Source organism: Pristiophorus japonicus, chromosome 18 (assembly GCF_044704955.1).
Source record: "Pristiophorus japonicus isolate sPriJap1 chromosome 18, sPriJap1.hap1, whole genome shotgun sequence".
Taxonomy (NCBI): domain Eukaryota; kingdom Metazoa; phylum Chordata; class Chondrichthyes; family Pristiophoridae; genus Pristiophorus; species Pristiophorus japonicus.
The window spans coordinates 90,256,110-90,274,580 of record NC_091994.1 but is presented as its reverse complement, the minus strand read 5'-3'; the positions used below and the strand labels follow the sequence as shown (position 1 = coordinate 90,274,580).

The window sequence follows — 18,471 nt, the reverse complement described above, 5'->3', positions numbered from 1 at the left end:
AAGGACATTCTTGCTATTGAGGGAGTGCAGCGAAGATTCACCAGACTGATTCCCGGGATGGCGGGACTGACCTATCAAGAAAGACTGGATCAACTGGGTTTGTATTCACTGGAGTTCAGAAGAATGAGAGGGGACCTCATAGAAACGTTTAAAATTCTGACGGGTTTAGACAGGTTAGATGCAGGAAGAATGTTCCCAATGTTGGGGAAGTCCAGAACCAGGGATCACAGTCTGAGGATAAGGGGTAAGCCATTTAGGACCGAGATGAGGAGAAACTTCTTCACCCAGAGAGTGGTGAACCTGTGGAATTCTCTACCACAGAAAGTAGTTGAGGCCAATTCACTAAATATATTCAAAAGGGAGTTAGCTGAAGTCCTTACTACTCGGGGGATCAAGGGTTATAGCGAGAAAGCAGGAAGGGGGTACTGAAGTTTCATGTTCAGCCATGAACTCATTGAATGGCGGTGCAGGCTAGAAGGGCTGAATGGCCTGCTCCTGCACCTATTTTCTATGTTTCTATGGTACAGCAGAGCCTACTCCTTCATTTGTGACTCTCGCATGGCCTGTAGTCTGGACTTTGGAATGATTACTTAAGAGTTGCAGCAATAATGCAGTTTGGATTGATGCAACCTGTGATATGTGGTTTACCCTAACTGGCCTCAAGTAAAAATGGAGCAGTTCATAGGAAGTGTTTTGTAATTTTAAAATCATCAGTGGTTTGGGGGGTGGGGGGACTAACATTTGATGGTTTATCCCTAAGTTTGCTTAATGTTTCGTGACTTGTTGCCTGTGCCCATGAATCATTCATGTATTTTAGAAAGATGAAATTTGTGTAAGAAAGTATATTAGACACTGTTTTTGTCCAGTAGATTTTCTGCAGCTGTGTGCGTGATTTACAAAACGTTCAATTCTGATTTTATATATTTCCAGTGAAAATATCCAATCTGCTGATGTCCCCACATCTGTTCCTGGATCGTTCCAATGAATGAATAGTTTTGTTGTGATTCTGTCTGCAGGAATATGAAGCTGCTGTGGAGCAACTAAGAAGTGATCAGATCAAAGTGCAGGGAGAAGAGAAGCGGAAAACACTGACTGAGGAAACCAGGCAGCACCAGGCAGTAAGTCTTTGCACTGGCAGTCATGATTTGCCGTGGAATCCTAGGAACGGGTGCCTAAAATGAGTGGGCGGTAGCCGAGCCCATGAGTTCCTGATTCTTCCCATTCTGAGCGAAGGCTGGAGGAAACAGCAAGGGCTGGATATCCCTCAGCAGGACTGGGGTTTAGAGGCACGTACACTGGATCATTGGCGCTTGCCTCCCAGGGAATGGATTAAAAACATTAGCAGATACCTGGGAGAAGGTTATACGTCTGGGAGCAGTCTCCTCAGCTGAGGAAAATGCATGATGTTGGCACAAGCTATAGTTTAAAGGGGAGAAAATAAATTCCTGGGAGTATTTAGTTCCTGGCTGTAATACTGTGGCAGCAAAATTCCATGCATACGTAATGGACATGTGAAAGGTAGCTCTCTGGCTATAAACATCAAACCATAAACTTAGGAATTCAAATTCTAAACAGTGCATGTTATCAAAGGGACTCGTTAGTATAATAACATCATTTGGGTCGGAATTTATCTGGAAACTGTTCCGTCGTTGCTCTTGATAGGCGATGGTGTGGCTGGCTGTTTCTGTATCTATCAGAAATTGGTAAAATACGCTGTGAGTATGGTTTGTTTCGAGTCCACAAACTAAATTTGGCATCTTGTTTTGCAGCGAGCTCAGTACCAGGACAAACTAGCAAGACAACGATATGACGACCAACTCCGCCAGCAGGTAAGCGGTATGCTGTCTCATTCAGCCACGTTGGATGGTGACCGGACTGGGTGACTTTCTTTTCACGGGTCTGGAGGTGTAGACAATCTTTTCTTGCTGGATATAGAAAGAACGGAGGAGATCTCCAAAAAGGAAATAAGAGCAGCAAAGAAAGAGAGTATGAGAACAGATGTTAAAGGGAACCCAAATGTCTTTTATAAACCTATAAATAGTAAAAGAGTAGTCAAAGGAAGAGTAGAGTCGATTAGGGACCAAAAAGGTGGCAGAGAGTATGGCTGAGATACTAAATGTGTACTTTGCATCTGTCTTAACTAGAGAAGAGGATGCTGCCAATGTAGCAGTAAAGAAGACGGCAGTAGTGATATTGAATAGGATAAAAATAGATAGAGGATGTACTTAAAAGGTTGGCAGTCCTCAAAATAGAAAAGTCACCTGGTCCGGATGGGTGACACCCTAGGTTACTGAGCGAATTAAGGGTGGAAATTGCTTAGACTCTGGCCGCAATCCTCCAGTTCCTCTTGGAAATGGAGATGGTGCCAGAAGACTGGAGGATTGCTAATGTTATCCCTGTTTATAAAACAAAATGAGAGGGATGAACATGGCAAATACAGGCCAGGCAGCCTAATGGTGGTGGTGGTGGGGAAACTTATAGAAGCAGTAATCCGGGACAAAATGAATTGGCATTTCGAGAAGTATACGCTAATAAATGAAAGTCAGCACAAATTTGTTAAAAGCAAATTGTGTTTGACTAACAAAGTTCTTTGATGAAGTAACGGAGAGGGTTGCTAAGGGCAGTGCATTTAATGTGCATATGGATTTTCAAAGGGTGTTTGGTAAAGTACCACATAATAGACTTTTTAGCAAAATTAAAGCCCGTGGGATTAAAGGGGGCAATGTGGATACGAAATTGGCTGAGACAGAAAGCAGAGTAGTGGTGGACGGTTGTTTTTCAGACTGGAAGGAGATATACTGTGTGCTCCCCAGGGCTCTGTTTTAGGACAGCTGCTCTTCTAATGATCTTGACTTGCATATACAGGGCAAGATTTCAAAGTTTGTAGATGACACAATACTCTGCAATGTGGTAGAAAATAAGAAGGATAATAACAGACTTCAAAAGGACATAGACAAACTAGTGAAATGAGCAGACACATGACAGATGAAATTTATGCAGAGAAGTTTGAAGTGGCACATTTTGGTAGATGGAATGAGGAGAGGCAATATAAACGAAATGGTACAATTTTAAAGGGGGTGTAGGAACAGAGACCAGGAGGTGTATGCACACACATCTTTGAAGGCACAGGACAAGTTGAAAAGGCAATAAAAAAATAAAAACGTGGGATTCTTGGCTTTATCAGTAGAGGAATAGAGTACAGAAGCAAGGAAGTTACGTTAAATCTTCATCATCGGCAGTCCCTCAGTCATTGAAAGTTTGCATGCAGGTACAGCAGGCGGTGAAGAAGGCAAATGATATGTTGGCCTTCATAGCGAGAGGATTTGAGTATAGGAGCAGGGAGGTCTTACTGCAGTTGTACAGGACCTTGGTGAGGCCACACCTTGAATATTGTGTACAGTTTTGGTCTCCTAATCTGAGGAAGGACATTCTTGCTATTGAGGGAGTGCAGCAAAGGTTCACCAGACTGATTCCCGGGATGGCAGGACTTGACATATGAAGAAAGACTGGATCGACTAGGCTTATGTTCACTGGAATTTAGAAGAATGAGAGGGATCTCATAGAAACATAACATTCTGACGGGATTGGACAGGTTAGATGCGGGGGAGCCAATTTAAAACCGAGTTGAGAAGGAATTTCTTCTCCCAGAGGGTTGTGAATCTGTGGAATTCTCTGCCCAAGGAAGCAGTTGAGGCTAGCTCATTGAATATATTCAAATCACAGATAGATTTTTAACCAATAAGGGAATTAAGGGTTACGGGGAGCGGGCGGGTAAGTGGAGCTGAGTCCACGGCCAGATCAGCCATGATCTTGTTGAATGGCGGAGCAGGCTCGAGGGGCTAGATGGCCTACTCCTGTTCCGAATTCTTATGTTCTTATTTATGTTGGGGAAGTCCAGAACAGGGGGTCACAGTCTAAGGATAAAGGGTAAGCCATTTACGACCGAGATGAGGAGAAACTTCTTCACTCAGAGAATTGTGAACCTGTGGCATTCTCTACCACAGAAAGTTGTTGAGGCCAGTTCGTTAGATATATTCAAGAGGGAGTTAGATGTGGCTCTTGCGGCTAAAGGGATCAAGGGGTATGGAGAAAAAGCAGGAAAGGGGTACTGAAGTTGCATGATCAGCCATAATCATATTGAATGGTGGTGCAGGCTCGAAGTGCTGAATGGCCTACTCCTGCACCTATTTTCTATGTTTCTCTCGGAATCGAGGAAGACTTGCTTCCATTCTTAACATGAGTTCTTAGGTAACTGTACAGTTCCAATATGAGAACTACAGTCTCTGTCACAGGTGGGGCAGCTAGTCGTTGAGGGAAGGGGTGGGTGGGACTGGTTTGTCGCTTTTACAAAGCACTGGTGTATTGTGTTCAATTCTACACACCACACTTTAAGAAAGATGACAAGGCCTTGGTGAGGGTCAGAAGAGATTTATTAGAATGGTACCAGGGACCTCAGTTATGTGAAGAGACCGGAGAAGCTGGGGTTGTTTTCTTTTTAGAGCAGAGACGGTTAAGAGGAGATTTGATAGAGGTGTTCAAATCATAAATGGTTTAGAAAGAGCAAATAAAGAGAAACAGTTTCCAGTGGCAGAAGGGTCGGTAACCAGAGGACACAGATTTTTTAAGGTGATTAGCAAAAGAACTAGAGGGACATGAGGAAACTACTTTTATACAGCGAGTTGTTATGATCTGAAATGCGCTACCAAAGGGTGGTGGAAGCAGATTCAGTGGTAACATTAAAAAGATAATTGAATAAATAATTAAAGGTAATAATATACAGGGCTACGGGGAAGGAGTGGGATGAGTTGGATAGCTCTATCAAAAGGCCAAATGGCTTCCTTCTGTGCTGTATTATTCTATGATGTATATTCTCCCCATCTTTTCTGAAGATGTTGATGCTAGCTGGGCTATATTTTTACAAGTAACATTCAAGCAAACACGTTGTTCAGCGGGAGTCACTGGACAGTGTTCAGGGTGGTAAGCCTGGTTGACCTTTTCTCTGCCACATGCATGCACGCGTGCACGTGCACACCCACAAATACACACACATACAATTCCATGGGGCACTGAGGCATATTGTAGTGCATGATCCCTGCCCCCGCTGAGCTCGGCTAACTAGACACAGGTTAAGAATGGAAGCTTCCTGTCCTGTGTGGCTCAGTACTGCACTGGGTGGTGTACTCCTGGTCTGCCTGTGGGGGAGGGGGAGGGAGGGGGGGGGCGGTGGCAGGATATCCCTGTGTGGTGCAGTGCTGCACTGGGCAGTACATGCACCCACTGAGCTATCGGCAAGCTGCAGCAAGTCGACTTGCATAATTTACAACTCAAGACTATACAACATAAAAAGAAATACTTGCATTTATATGGTGTCTTTCACGACCTCAGAACGTCCCGAAGTGTTTTCCGGCCAATGAAGTACTTTTGAAGTGTAGTCACTGTTGTAATATAGGAGACACGGCAGTCAATTTGAACAAAGCAAGATCCCACAAACAGCAATGTGCTGATGACCAGATAATCTGTGTTTTAGTGATGTTGATTGAAAGATAAATATTTTGCAGGACACCGGGGATAACTCCCCTGCTCTTCTTTTGAAATAATGCCCAGGGATCTTTTACGGCCACCTGAGAGAGCAGACTTGGTTTAATGTCTCATCCAAAAGACGGTACCTCCGACAGTGCAGCACTCACTGGAGTGTCAGCCTAGATTTTGTGCTCAAGTCTCTGAGTGGGTCTTGGACCCATAGCCTCCTTACTCCGAGGCGAGAGTGCTGCCAACTGCACTGCAGTTGACATGTCAAGTGCTGCAGTACCAACTTCCGCCACTGGAGGAGGCTGTAACACCTGTATTTCACACTGAACAGGCTTCTGATGACAAATACCTGCCTGATCTCAATTCAGGGCATCTTGGCATGAACAATAAATGCCGGCCTTGCCACCTCGAGAATAAATCATTAAAAAGTGGACAGTATTGTATCATGTGGTAATTACGTGCGAGGAAGACCATTTGTCATCAGGAGCCTCGTCAGAGTGAAAAACACTGCAACCAAGTGCTGGTTGAGACAGCTCAGTCCAGTGCAGCACTGACATAAGCAAATAGCTGCACGTTTTGAAAATAATTTGAGAGAGGTGTCCGAGAGTACAACATCTAGTTGATGGTGTTAAAATGTGATTCACTCTGAACTGCCGTCTAAAGACAAGCTACTTAATTCAGGGCAACTGGGGATGAACAGTGAATGCTGGCCTAGCCAGTGATGCCCACATCCCAAGAATAAATCAAAAGTGGATGAGATGGTAATTACGCATGAGGAAGACCATTTGGCCCACCTTAGTCCATCCATCCTGAATGACCCAATTATGTATTCTAGCAATATAATTATAATTGTACTAATGTAATAGCTCAAGCTGAAATGTCTCGATGCATCACACAATAAATGGAGCATTCGTAATAAGGTGGACGAATTAACTGCGCAGATAACTGTTAACGGGTATGATGTAATTGGGATTATGGAGACATGACTCCAGAGTAACCAAGGCTGGAAACTCAACATCCAGGGGTATTCAATATTCAGGAAGGACAGACAGACAGACAGACAGGAAGGAAAAGGAGGTGGGATAGCGTTACTGGTTAACGAGGAGATTAACACAATAGCAAGGAAGAACATTAGCGTGGATGATGTGGATTTTATATGGGTAGAGCTGTGAAACACCAAAGAGCAGAAAACATTAATAGGAGTTGTGTACAGACCACCAAACAGTAGTAGGGAGGTTGGGAATGGCATCAAACAGGAAATTAGGGACGCGTGCAATAAGGGTACAGCAGTTATCATGGGCGGCTTTAACTGACATATTGATTGGGCTAACCAAACTGGTAGCACTACTGTGGAGGAAGATTTCCTGGAGTGTATAAGGGATGGTTTTCTAGACTTAATATGTCGAGGAACCAACTAGAGAGCAGGTCATCCTAGACTGAGTCTTGTGTAACGAGAGAGGATTAATTGGCAATCTGGTCATGCGGGGGAAGAGTGATCATAATATGGTAGATTTCTTCATTTAAGATGGAGAGTGATACAGTTAATTCAGAGACTAGGGTCCTGAACTTAAAGAAAGGAAACTGCGACGGTATGAGACGTGAATTGGCTAGGATAGACTGGAGAATGATACTTAAAGGGTTGACGGTGGATAGGCAATGGCAGACATTTAAAGATCACATGGATGAACTACAACAATTGTGCATCCCTATGTGGCGTAAGAATAAAAAAGGGAAGGTGGCTCAACCGTGGCTAACAAGGGAAATTAGGTAAAGTGTTAAATCCAAGGAAGAGGCATATAAACAGCAAAAGCATATAAACCAGAAAAAGCAGCAAACCTGAGAACTGGGAGAAATTTAGAATTCAGCAGAGGAGGACTAAGGGTTTAATTAGGAGGGAGAAAATAGAGTATGAGAGTAAGCTTGCAGGGAACATAAAAACTGACTGCAAAAGCTTCTATAGATATGTGAAGAGAAAAAGATTAGTGAAGACTAATGTAGGTCCCTTGCAGTCAGAATCGGGTGAATTCATAATGGGAAATAAGGAAATGGCAGACAAATTGAACAAATACTTTGGTTCTGTCTTCACTAAGAAAGACACGAATAACCTCCCGAAAATACTAAGGGACCGAGGGTCTAGCGAGAAGGGGAACTGAGGAAAATCCTTATCAGTCAGGAAATGGTGTTGGGGAAATTGAAGGGACTGAAAGCTGATAAATCCCCAGGGCCTGATAGTCTGCATCTCAGAGTACTTAAGGAAGTGGCCCTAGAAATAGTAGATGCATTGGTGGTCATTTTTCAACATTCCATGCGCTCTGGATCAATTCCTATGGATTAGAGGTTAGCTAATGTAACCCCACTTTTTAAAAAAGGAGGGAGAGAGAAAACAGGGAATTATAGACCGGTTAGCCTGACATCAGTGGTGGGGAAAATGCTGGAATCAATCATTAAAGATGTAATAGCAGCGCATCTGGAAAGCAGTGACAGGATTGGTCCAAGTCAGCATGGATTTATGAAGGGGAAATCATGCTTGACAAATCTAGAGTTTTTTGAGGATGTAACTGGTAGAGTGGATAAGGGAGAACCAGTGGATGTGGTGTATTTGGACTTTCAAAAGGCTTTTGACAAGGTCCCACACAAGAGATTAGTGTGCAAAATTAAGGCACATAGTATTTGGGGTAATGTATTGACGTGGATAGAGAACTGGTCGGCAGACAGGAAGCAAAGAGTGTGAATAAACGGGTCCTTTTCAGAATGGCAGGCAGTGAGTAGTGGGGTGCCGCAGGGTTCAGTGCTGGAACCCCAGCTATTTACAATACACATCAATGATTTAGACGAAGGAATTGAAGGTAATATCTCCAAGTTTGCAGATGACACTAAGCTGGGTGGCAGTGCAAGCTGTGAGGAGGATGCTAAGAGGCTGCAGGGGGACTTGGACAGGTTAGGTGAATGGGCAAATGTGTGGCAGATGCAGTATAATGTGGATAAATGTGAGGTTTTCCACTTTGGTGGCAAAAACAGGAAGGCAGGATATTATTTGAATGGTGACAGATTAGTAAAAGGGGAGGTGCAAAGGGACCATTGAAGGTAGACATGCAGGTACAGCAGGCAGTAAAGAAAGCAAATGGCATGCTGGCCTTCATAGCGAGGGGATTTGAGTATAGGAGCAGGGAGGTCTTACTGCAGTTGTACAGGGCCTTGGTGAGACCACACCTTGAGTATTGTGTGCAGTTTTGGTCTCCTAATCTGAGGAAGGACATGCTTGCTATTGAGGGAATGCATCGAAGATTCACCAGACTGATTCCTGGGATGGCAGGACTGACATATGAGGAAAGACTGGATCGACTAGGTTTATACTCACTTGAATTTAAAGACTGAGAGGGGATCTCATAGAAACATATAAAATTCTGATGGGACTGGACAGGTTAGATGCAGGTAGAATGTTCCCAAAGTTGGGGAAGTCCAGAACCAGGGGCACAGTCTAAAGATAAAAGGGGTAAGCCATATAGGACTGAGATGAGGAGAAACTTTTTCACCCAGAGAGTTGTGACCCTGTGGAATTCTCTGCCACAGAAAATTATTGAGTCCAGTTCGTTGGACATATTCAAAAGGGAGTTAGATGTGGCCCTTATGGCTAAAGGGATCAGGGGGTATGGAGAGAAGGCAGGAGTGGGGTACTGAAGTTGCATGATCAGCCATGATCATATTGAATGGTGGTGCAGGCTCGAAGGGCTGAATGGCCTGCTCCTGCACCTGTTTTCTATGTTTTTATGTAACTATTGGACGCAGATAAATCATAATTTCCCAGCGTGATGATTTCATCTCATTTCTTGTTAGCAACTGTTGAATGAGGAGAACTTGAGGAAACAAGAAGACTCTGTTCATAAACAGGAATCCATGCGAAGAGGTAAACACTTCAGTTACATCCTTTGCGATGAAGAGTTGCTGGTCCTTGGTGAATAATTTAATGTCGGCATTAATTTAACACTTTAAAAAGCTGATTTGAATTTTAAACAGAAAATTAATCTTGAATTTGTTACTTCTTTTGGAATTAAGTGCCTGTCGGAATGAGCGGAAACAAATCCAAACCCGTCCAGTAAAAGGGTTAAAAGATGGAGGCTTTTAGACCTGCTGTTGGGGTTAAGGTGCTGCGATTGAGGAAGCTGCTTCAGGCTGGTGGCTGAGTGAAACTTTCAGCTCTGCTTTGGCTCCAGTTGGTTTTCACAGTGAGCCTGGAGATTTTTACAAAGTTTTTGGGCAGGCTTCCCACGCTGGAATGTGTGTGTGTGAGATCGGTGCACCCACATACCACATCTTGATTCTTTTTTTAAACCATCATTAAAATATTGACCGAGTTTGTAATCTATTTACACCCAGATTTATTCATTCACTACTACAGTCGTATTTCCTGTCTGTGTTCCCTCCTTTTATTGCACCTGCACGGGATGGTCCTTGCACTTTGACTTGTCCCAGGGGCCCGTGCCATTCCGAAAGGGGATCACTGCCTGAAAGTTGCACTTTTGTGACTGATAAAGTATTGAATCAGAGCTTTTTAAAAAATGGTTGTCATTGGCCTATGCTGCAAAGTGATGAGTCTGATGTATGAAGCAATCTTTCTTTGAACGTTTATGACTTGTAAATTAGAATAGAATCTGAAAACTCGCATATAGAATCATGCTGCGCACTCACCCAGCATTCCAGCAAGCTGCGTCAGTCACTGCCTGTTACTCTCTCCAGTGACTGGCCTTCTCTGTCTCTTTGCCACTTTCCAGATTGACATTTGTGGTGTTGCCAAGCCCACTGGTCCTCACTGGGGTAGTGGATGACACTCTTCTTGTACTAATAGATCCCAACTAATAATAAGTGTTTGACATCAAGAACATTGTCTTTATTGACGTAGGTGAATATTCAATTGCCAGACCATGAAAAAAAGACTTGCATTTCTACAGTGCCTTTCACGTCCACCAGACATCCCAACTTTACGCCAATGAAGTACTTTTTGAAGTGTAGTCACTGTTGTAATGTAGGAATGCACGAGGTGGAAGGTCAGTGCTCTGATTATGTCATGTTTTCCCCCTGTAGCCACCATTGAACACGAGATGGAGCTCCGACACAAGAACGAGATGCTTCGAATTGAGGCTGAAGCCAAGGCTCGGGCTAAGGTTGAGAGAGAGAACGCCGATCTGATCCGAGAACAGATCCGGTTGAAAGCTGCAGAGCATCGTCAGACTGTTCTTGATTCCATCAAGTAAGTGGAAGGAGAGGTTGATTTCAATCGTTAAATCCCTCCTCTTCCCACCCCCCACCCCCCCCCCTCCAAAACCATCAGATCACTTTCCTTCCCATCAACCTCAGGGCCTCGTTTTATCTGCTCCCTCCCCTCGTGTGCAACCATTCAAGGTGCAGTGACATTTTGCAGATTCATCGAAATCTCTTTAAATGGATGATAATGATAGTAATTAAAATACTTGGCAATGAATTGTCTAATGTAGGCTCGAGTGACTCATTATTTGCTGAAGAAATTAACACTTCCCAGACACCTAACGTTTTAGCACCAAGTTATGAAGATAATCCTGTGGTTGTGTCACCCTCATTATATATTTTTTTTTTAAAACCCTCTAATGCCACTTTTACACCCTACTGTTAGTGTGCTGCACCAGATTCCTCCTCGCTATAGTTACTGGTAGTTTATTGAACAGGACCCAGTACCTGCTACTACATGCGTGTCTGGTATGAAATGGGTTGGGATCCGCATATGTTAATCGCCTACATCTCTGCTCGGTTTTTGGGTCCAACTCCATTTAATGTAGAGGCCGACACACCTGTGTAATGGGGCCAGTTTCACTCCGAGCATGCATTTGAGTCGGTAACTCCTCTGGGTCAGTGAACCAGTGTGATCATGCTGTGTAATCTCATGGTACGTTTGCATTGTCTCGCTTTGTAATAGGGGGGGATGGGTGAGTTTTTTGATGCATCTCCAGCCCTGAGTCAGTGTGCTGTTTAATACAATCCCGGTCCCAAAGACTTTCTTCTGCCTGGCTCTCTGTTTTCCCTCTTTCCGCAAGAGGCTCTGACTGCATTTCTGCTCCTGCGCAGCTGCTCGTGGCGTTTGAGGTACGGTAACTGATGCGCTTTATTCTTTCATTCAGGACGGCTGGGGCAGTGTTTGGAGAAGGATTCCGTGCTTTCGTTTCCGACTGGGACAAAGTGACGGCCACAGTAAGTGAGACGCAACGGTACCGCAGGAAGCTACAGTATCCCCTTTCTCAGTTGTTAACTAACCAAGCTGTAGGGCAATGGCCTCTCTACCTTGTGTCACGATGGGCCGTGCCCCTATGCTGTTGCTGAATGACCTCAGTGGGTGAAAACTGCTGGGTGGTGTTGAAGCCTGTTTTGATCCGGGGCCAGTTATGTATTTCTGGATTGGATTTAGTAATATTCATTGTGCATTCCACATTCTTTGTAGTAAAATAGTCCCTGTGTGTTTCTACTCTTTAAATAGTTAATCAGCTGGTTATACAGATAATGGTTTGAAAGTGTGGTATGTATTTTCATCTCTGCCTGTGGTGTATAATAACAACAGATGAGTTTACCTGTGTCCCCTCACTATACACTGACCCTGCAGGAGATGAGCAAGCCTGCCTCCCATCATTACATACTGATCCTAGCGGCGAAGAGCCATGATCTTGTTGAATGGCGGAGCAGGCTGGAAGGGCCAAATGGCCTACTCCTGCTCCTATTTCTTATGTTTTTCTGAGCGTGCCTCTATCCCCCTCGCTATATGCTGACCCTACAGGCGATTAGTTTACCTGCACTCCCTCGTGTAACCCCACAGGGCTGTGTCAGACTGCTGCTGCTTCACTTGAGAGATGTGTTATGTGAAGTCTGCTGCTGCTCTGGGTTCACCAGCTTATCGCTGCTGGTCCAGTCCTGCGTCCCGGTGGATTCCAGAGCACAGGCAGCAAGGCCTGCTGTGAGTGTGCATCAAACTGAAAAATGTATATTTGCTTCCGAGTCGCATTGGTGACTTTAATTTGCTGCCACAGGCCAGCAGTACACGGACCGCTTTGCTGGTTTGTATGGGCAGCTGAGACCTCGGCCTGGCCATGGCATCTCGTGCCAGTGTGGTCATTGACCTAGGTCTCAGCCAGTGCCAGTGTGGTCATTGGCCGAGGTCTCAGCCAGTGCCAGTGTGGTCATTGGCTGAGGTCTCAGCCAGTGCCAATGTGGTCATTGGCCGAGGTCTCAGCCAGTGCCAGTGTGGTCATTGGCCGAGGTCTCAGCCAGTGCCAGTGTGGTCATTGGCCAAGGTCTCAGCCAGTGCCAGTGTGGTCATTGGCCGAGGTCTCAGCCAGTGCCAGTGTGGTCATTGGCCGAGGTCTCAGCCAGTGCCAGTGTGGTCATTGGCCGAGGTCTCAGCCAGTGCCAGTGTGGTCATTGGCCTAGGTCTCAGCCAGTGCCAGTGTGGTCATTGGCCGAGGTCTCAGCCAGTGCCAGTGTGGTCATTGGCCGAGGTCTCAGCCAGTGCCAGTGTGGTCATTGGCCGGCTGGGCTTTGCTTCCGGGGGTGCAGAGAGACAACGGCTCGATTCTGCACCTCTCTAGAGCCATTGCCCCAGGTCTGGGCTTCCTCTGACATCAGTGCTGCACTATAAATTCTGCCACTGGTGTCAGCTTCTTCACTATGCTCCGTATCGAGGGATCCCTTCTCAGGATTGTACTTTGGATTAATGATCGTAAGTTAGACAAGTCTCATTGAAAGCAAAAGATCCCCAAGGGTGTACTTCGAGCTGATTGATTTCAAGCAATACTACAGATTGCTTGTGGTATAGGCAATCGTTGGACGAGCTGGCACCACGGTGTGTTCAGGGCTGCCAGCTAAAGCTTGGGGGGGGTGGGGGGGCTGTCTTTTTCTTTCAGTGCAGGTGAGTGTCCAATGACTCTCTCATTTTTCACTTTGACAAGTGTCTGCCAAAGTTTCAGAGAAAAATCTATCTTTTTTTTTTTAAGTGAATACCATAGCTACAATGGCAGGGCAGAGACTATGGCTCACCTAACCCTTTGTAGTCTCTACTATGCTGAGAGGACGTTTCCTCTGGCGAGTGAGTCTCGAACCGGGGGTCACAGACTCGGGATAAGGGGTCGGCCATTTGGGACTGAGACGAGGAGAAATGTCTTCACTCAGAGGGTGGTGAATCTTTGGAATTCTCTGTCCCAGAGGCCTGTGGATGCTCAGTCATTGAGTATATTCAAGACTGAGGTTGATAGATTCTAAGGGATATAGGGATTGGGCAGGAAAGGGGCCACATGGCCTACTCCTGCTCCTATTTCTTCTGTTATTATTATCTACTTGACTGGTCAGGAGTGTGCTGGAATTACTTGATCAGTGACCATGCCGCTGGCCTCGCTATGCAACCCTCTACCAAGGGGGCACTGGCTTCAGTATGTCCGATTTACAGGATGTACTGTTGCAACACCAGATTACTTAGACGGTGCCTTTTCTGCCAAGAAGGACAAGAGCAGCGATCTCGGGGGAAGCATCGTCATTTCCAAGTCACATGCCATTCTGCGTTGGACATATCAATATTCCTTTATTGTTACTGGCTCGGAATACTGGAATTCTCTACCCAACACCATTTTGGAAGCTCCATCATCACAGGGACTGCAGCAGTTGAAGGGGAGACCCCAGCACCTTCTCGGGCAACTGGAGATGAGTAATAAATGCGGTCATAATCCCTAAATTCTCTCTTCTGGAGAGCATCAAGTCGTCCTACGGGGGCAGGGAGAAGTCGGCACTTGGTATTTGTTAGGGGAATGATATCAAAGTTGGGGTTTATAGAGGGACATGCCATAGGGATCAGTATTGGGAGCCAGTCATTGCTAATTCACGGTAAATACTGATTCAGAAAAGCAATGCAAGCTAGTCATGTTTTCAAAAGTTAGAGTAGGAGGGGGGAGGGCTGTCAATTTGGAGGAAGTGACGAAGACCTACAAAAGGAATTCTGTGCACTTTACATATGGGATAATTAGAGGCGGACAAGTGTAAGGTACTATACATTGATAGGAAAAAGGCCTATCTGATATACTGTGCATGGTGTAGAGATGGCTAAATGTGAAGCAGATGTGATCGGGGCATGATAGATTCAGTATTTGTCAGATCTCCAGAGTAGCAATAAACACGGCAAATAAAATGCTGAAGATGTATTGCTGGGTCAGTTAAGTATAAAGCACCGGACGTTACACTAAAACTGTTCAGCGCACTGATCAGACTGCATCTTGTCTATTGGGTTTAGTTTTGATCATCAAGACATAAGTTGAACATTAAAGCCCCAGAGGCTGCAGAGAAAGGCCACGAGGCGGGTTCTGTCATCATGGGATTAAGCTTTTGAAGACTGGAGAAACTGAGTTATTTGAGCTTTGAGAGAAGATGCCTGAGGGGGAAGTTTGTAGAAGTACACAAGATATTAGGTGGGATATTTAAGGTAAATCTGGAGCATTATATCAAAGTATGCCACGATAATAGAACAAGTGAATGTAGGTTAAAACTGGTGAAAGGAAAGGTTAGGACAGATAGTCGGAACAGTTTCACACACAACCATCAACATCGGGTGGTTTCCTGGTAGGCTAGTGGAGGCAAAAACCTTGGAATCGTTCAGATGATGTGATTGGGCAACGTTTTATTGGATGGATGAACTAAAAGAGACCAAATGGCTCCTTCATCTGTACCTATCTTGTAATCTTCAAGTGGTGCAGTAGGTGCAGTACCACATTTCGAGCACCAGAGGCTCCCAGTAGTAACACAGATCCTGTGAAGATTGGCTAAATATAACGATGGCAGCGAGGTATCCGACGTGGCAGCATCAATAATTCAACCACTTTGAAGGAATTATTTTTGAAGCGATATGGTAGCGCTTTGTTTAGCGACTGTTACCGTTTGCTTGTCTGAAACGTGTGGCTGTTGGAAACCTTGTGTATCAGTGGGTATATCCTTGTGGCCAAGTGGCATGTCTTCTGGAGTGCAGCCATTGGACTGTACCACACTCCCCTTGACCTCACCCTTGCAATATTTGTCCATTTCCATTAAGAAAGTGGGGCAGCATAGGGCACATGTTAGTGGAGCTTTGCAGTTGGCTTGTCAGGTGGGCATGACCTGCCATTAAATAAACTGTCTGGGTGTATCTTGCTTGGCTGCAGTGATGTCCTTGAAATGCATTCTGTTGAGATGTTTGAATTGAGATGTGCTGCAGGTTTTAATTGGCAGCGCTGAGGTATAAAAACACGTTGCCCCTGCCAGAGGAAGACGGGAGATTGGTTTTTAATCTATTTCCTGTGTGAGCATTACCCAAGTGCTGACGGGGAACTAACAGCTGAAAGTGTGCACAGTTAATGGATAATCTGATTGTGGCAGCCCCCTGTTGTGCACAAACAACCCCTTCGACGGAAGAACGCAGAGCTTTGAGAGCTGTTGAAGCTGCAGATCACGCTGACACTCTGCAACAGACAAGAGTTGGATGTCTTGGGACGAGTGTGCAATTCTGCAGGAGGGGTTTCCCTTTCTAAAGAGAGAAAGAAGCTTGAGATTCCTTACCAAAATTGTCCATTTCATGATCCCTGACAAAGCACTTCTGTTTGTACACTGGACCTTCCCTGGCTTGGGGTAAGCTCTGTGCTGGCAGCAAAATGTGTCCCCCAGTCTGCATTGTGCTCTAGTGTAATAAATTGGTATCTGCACTTATTCCAATACTTGTACACTGTGTTCCTTCACTGCCTAATTTGACCAGTTCTTTATCACTAGTTAATTTTGTAATTCAGCAACGTATGACCTTTAGTGCACTGCCAAATGGATGGCATTTCTTTGATATTAAGAGGTTGCTTAAGTGTTTGCTGTTGCTTCAGAAGCTCAAGATGACATTGATTCTCGAATGCATCATTGTAACAGGTGCGGTGCAGATATCTAAATAAAACGGTGAAGTCCCAGATCTGTATAAAAACTGCTGAGACGGAGCTGGTGACAATCTGCATGAATACATAATGCAAGTGCAGGAGCAGATTATTGTGATGGGATTAATAACGAGACCCTTTGTTCACCGATTGCTTCTCTGAACTTTGCTCTCTTGTCCCTTCTAAATTCCAAGTAAGCCTCGCTACACACTCCCTCCATTCTCACTGTCAAAAGTAAGGCACATTGCACCATCCCCGACTGTTCAGCTCTTTCTTTCTCCGACATCAGTCGCCTCCCGCAGTCCGCTTTTAAACCCCAAGCATAGTGCCGTCCAATCATCATTTCCCGATTTACACCATTTCCTTTATTCTTTCAAAGTTTGCTAGTGTCGTGCACTGTGGCACTTGGCCCCTCGCTCTTTGTTACAGAAAATGGAGTATGGTGTCCTGGTTTTCTGCTGGCTCCCAGTGTCTTCTACATTCAGAATGTCCTTCTACAATCAATGTATGGTGTCACTTCTTCAAAAATCAAGCCGTATAAATATCAGGGAAATCAGATGGAGGCTGTAGGAATAGGAATAGATGAAGGTTGGTGGGGGGCGGGGGTACTCCATGGGGTGCAATCGATCCTGAGCTGCCAAGGCTGGAAGGACAGTCAGCAGCTAGTGGAATGTGGAGATCAATGAATATTCTGGATTTTCGCTCAATTACACTTTGGGTGTCAAACATTTCCACAGGAGATGAAATGGCTGGGCAGTGTGTATGATGAGGTAGATTGTACAGGGGTTTTAGAAGGTGATTGTAATGGGGGTGTAGAGTCCATGATCGGGTAGAGACTGTATATGGTAGGTGGAAAAATTGGGTTTGATGGGATGTGTTGTGGGACCCTAATGAAGCTTTTAGAATACCTGCTGAACTCTTAATTGTCTCCACAGAAGTGTTTTTAAATAAAAAGTGCCCGCATGTGGTATAAACAGAATAATCAGTGAATAATTGTCATGCCTCCCTCCAAGAGTTGGCTGTAACTCATATTACATGATCCGGTTTTCCTGACTTTGTGTTTTACCCTCAGGTGGCTGGGCTCACACTGCTGGCTGTCGGTGTGTATTCTGCCAAGAACGCCACAGGAGTCGCTGGGCGATACATCGAGGCTCGGCTGGGAAAGCCTTCACTGGTTCGAGACACCTCCCGCATCACGTTAGTGGAGGCAATGAAGCATCCAATAAAGGTAAGGCAGCTTCCTGCAAAGGCTTGGGAGCTTTGCTGGTCTTTCCTGAATCGAAAGTCCAGGTCCAGACCGATTCTGTAACGGAGAATATTGGCACAGTATCTGAATCCCGAGGGCCAGCTGCATGGTGAAGCCCAGTATGACCAAGGGTTTCATTCTTTCTGATGCAGCCTTCCTCTCCAGCCACAGCTACACTGTCCTCCCATTCCTCTCCAACCACAGCTTCACTATGCAGTTCCCCTGCTGCTTTTTACCGTCGCAGATATAAAGTGGAATCCACCAATGTAATTTCAAATTTGATTTAAAAGAAAGTAAATGTAATTTCATAAGAACAGATTTGTAACTTAGTGTTTTAATGGCTTTGCGTACTCTGCATAAAAGGTGAATTTAACTGTACAGAATCAGTGGGTTTTGCGCCGGTTCAGTAGGGTTTTTAGTTATGTAATAATTGGCTGGTGCCCTCCCAGAGCGCTGAGGGGACAACCTTCACTTTAAGTGAAAGAAGGCTTTTCTCCTGAGTGCTGAATAATAAAGGTGTGTGTGTGTGTGTGTGTATCGCTGTGTCTGTTTTTAATCAGTTGTGTGAAGCTTTGAATAGCTTCTCTGTATACACCTTATTTTCAATAATTGTCTTTTATTTGGTAGTGAGTGTCTGACTGTCTGGAACTTTCACAACAACAACTCCAGAGCTGTGTCATGATTCATGCATCAATGTGTGCAGGCAGAGGGGGGTGGGGGGAGGTGGTGAGATGTGACTGGTCCACTTATGTGGATGGG

The 18,471-nt window shown here is 45.0% G+C and overlaps 1 protein-coding gene across 1 annotated transcript in view; it reads left to right on the top strand.

The window, feature by feature from the left end:
* Nucleotides 1-18,471, top strand: part of atad3 (ATPase family AAA domain containing 3) — a 50,787-nt gene that overhangs the window by 2,555 nt on the left and 29,761 nt on the right. Inside the window, exons 3-8 of the mRNA XM_070860325.1 lie at nucleotides 1,017-1,118; nucleotides 1,770-1,829; nucleotides 9,364-9,433; nucleotides 10,609-10,774; nucleotides 11,676-11,745; nucleotides 17,539-17,694. Of these exons, the coding sequence (XP_070716426.1) occupies nucleotides 1,017-1,118; nucleotides 1,770-1,829; nucleotides 9,364-9,433; nucleotides 10,609-10,774; nucleotides 11,676-11,745; nucleotides 17,539-17,694 (624 nt within the window). The remainder of the gene's footprint in view (nucleotides 1-1,016; nucleotides 1,119-1,769; nucleotides 1,830-9,363; nucleotides 9,434-10,608; nucleotides 10,775-11,675; nucleotides 11,746-17,538; nucleotides 17,695-18,471) is intronic.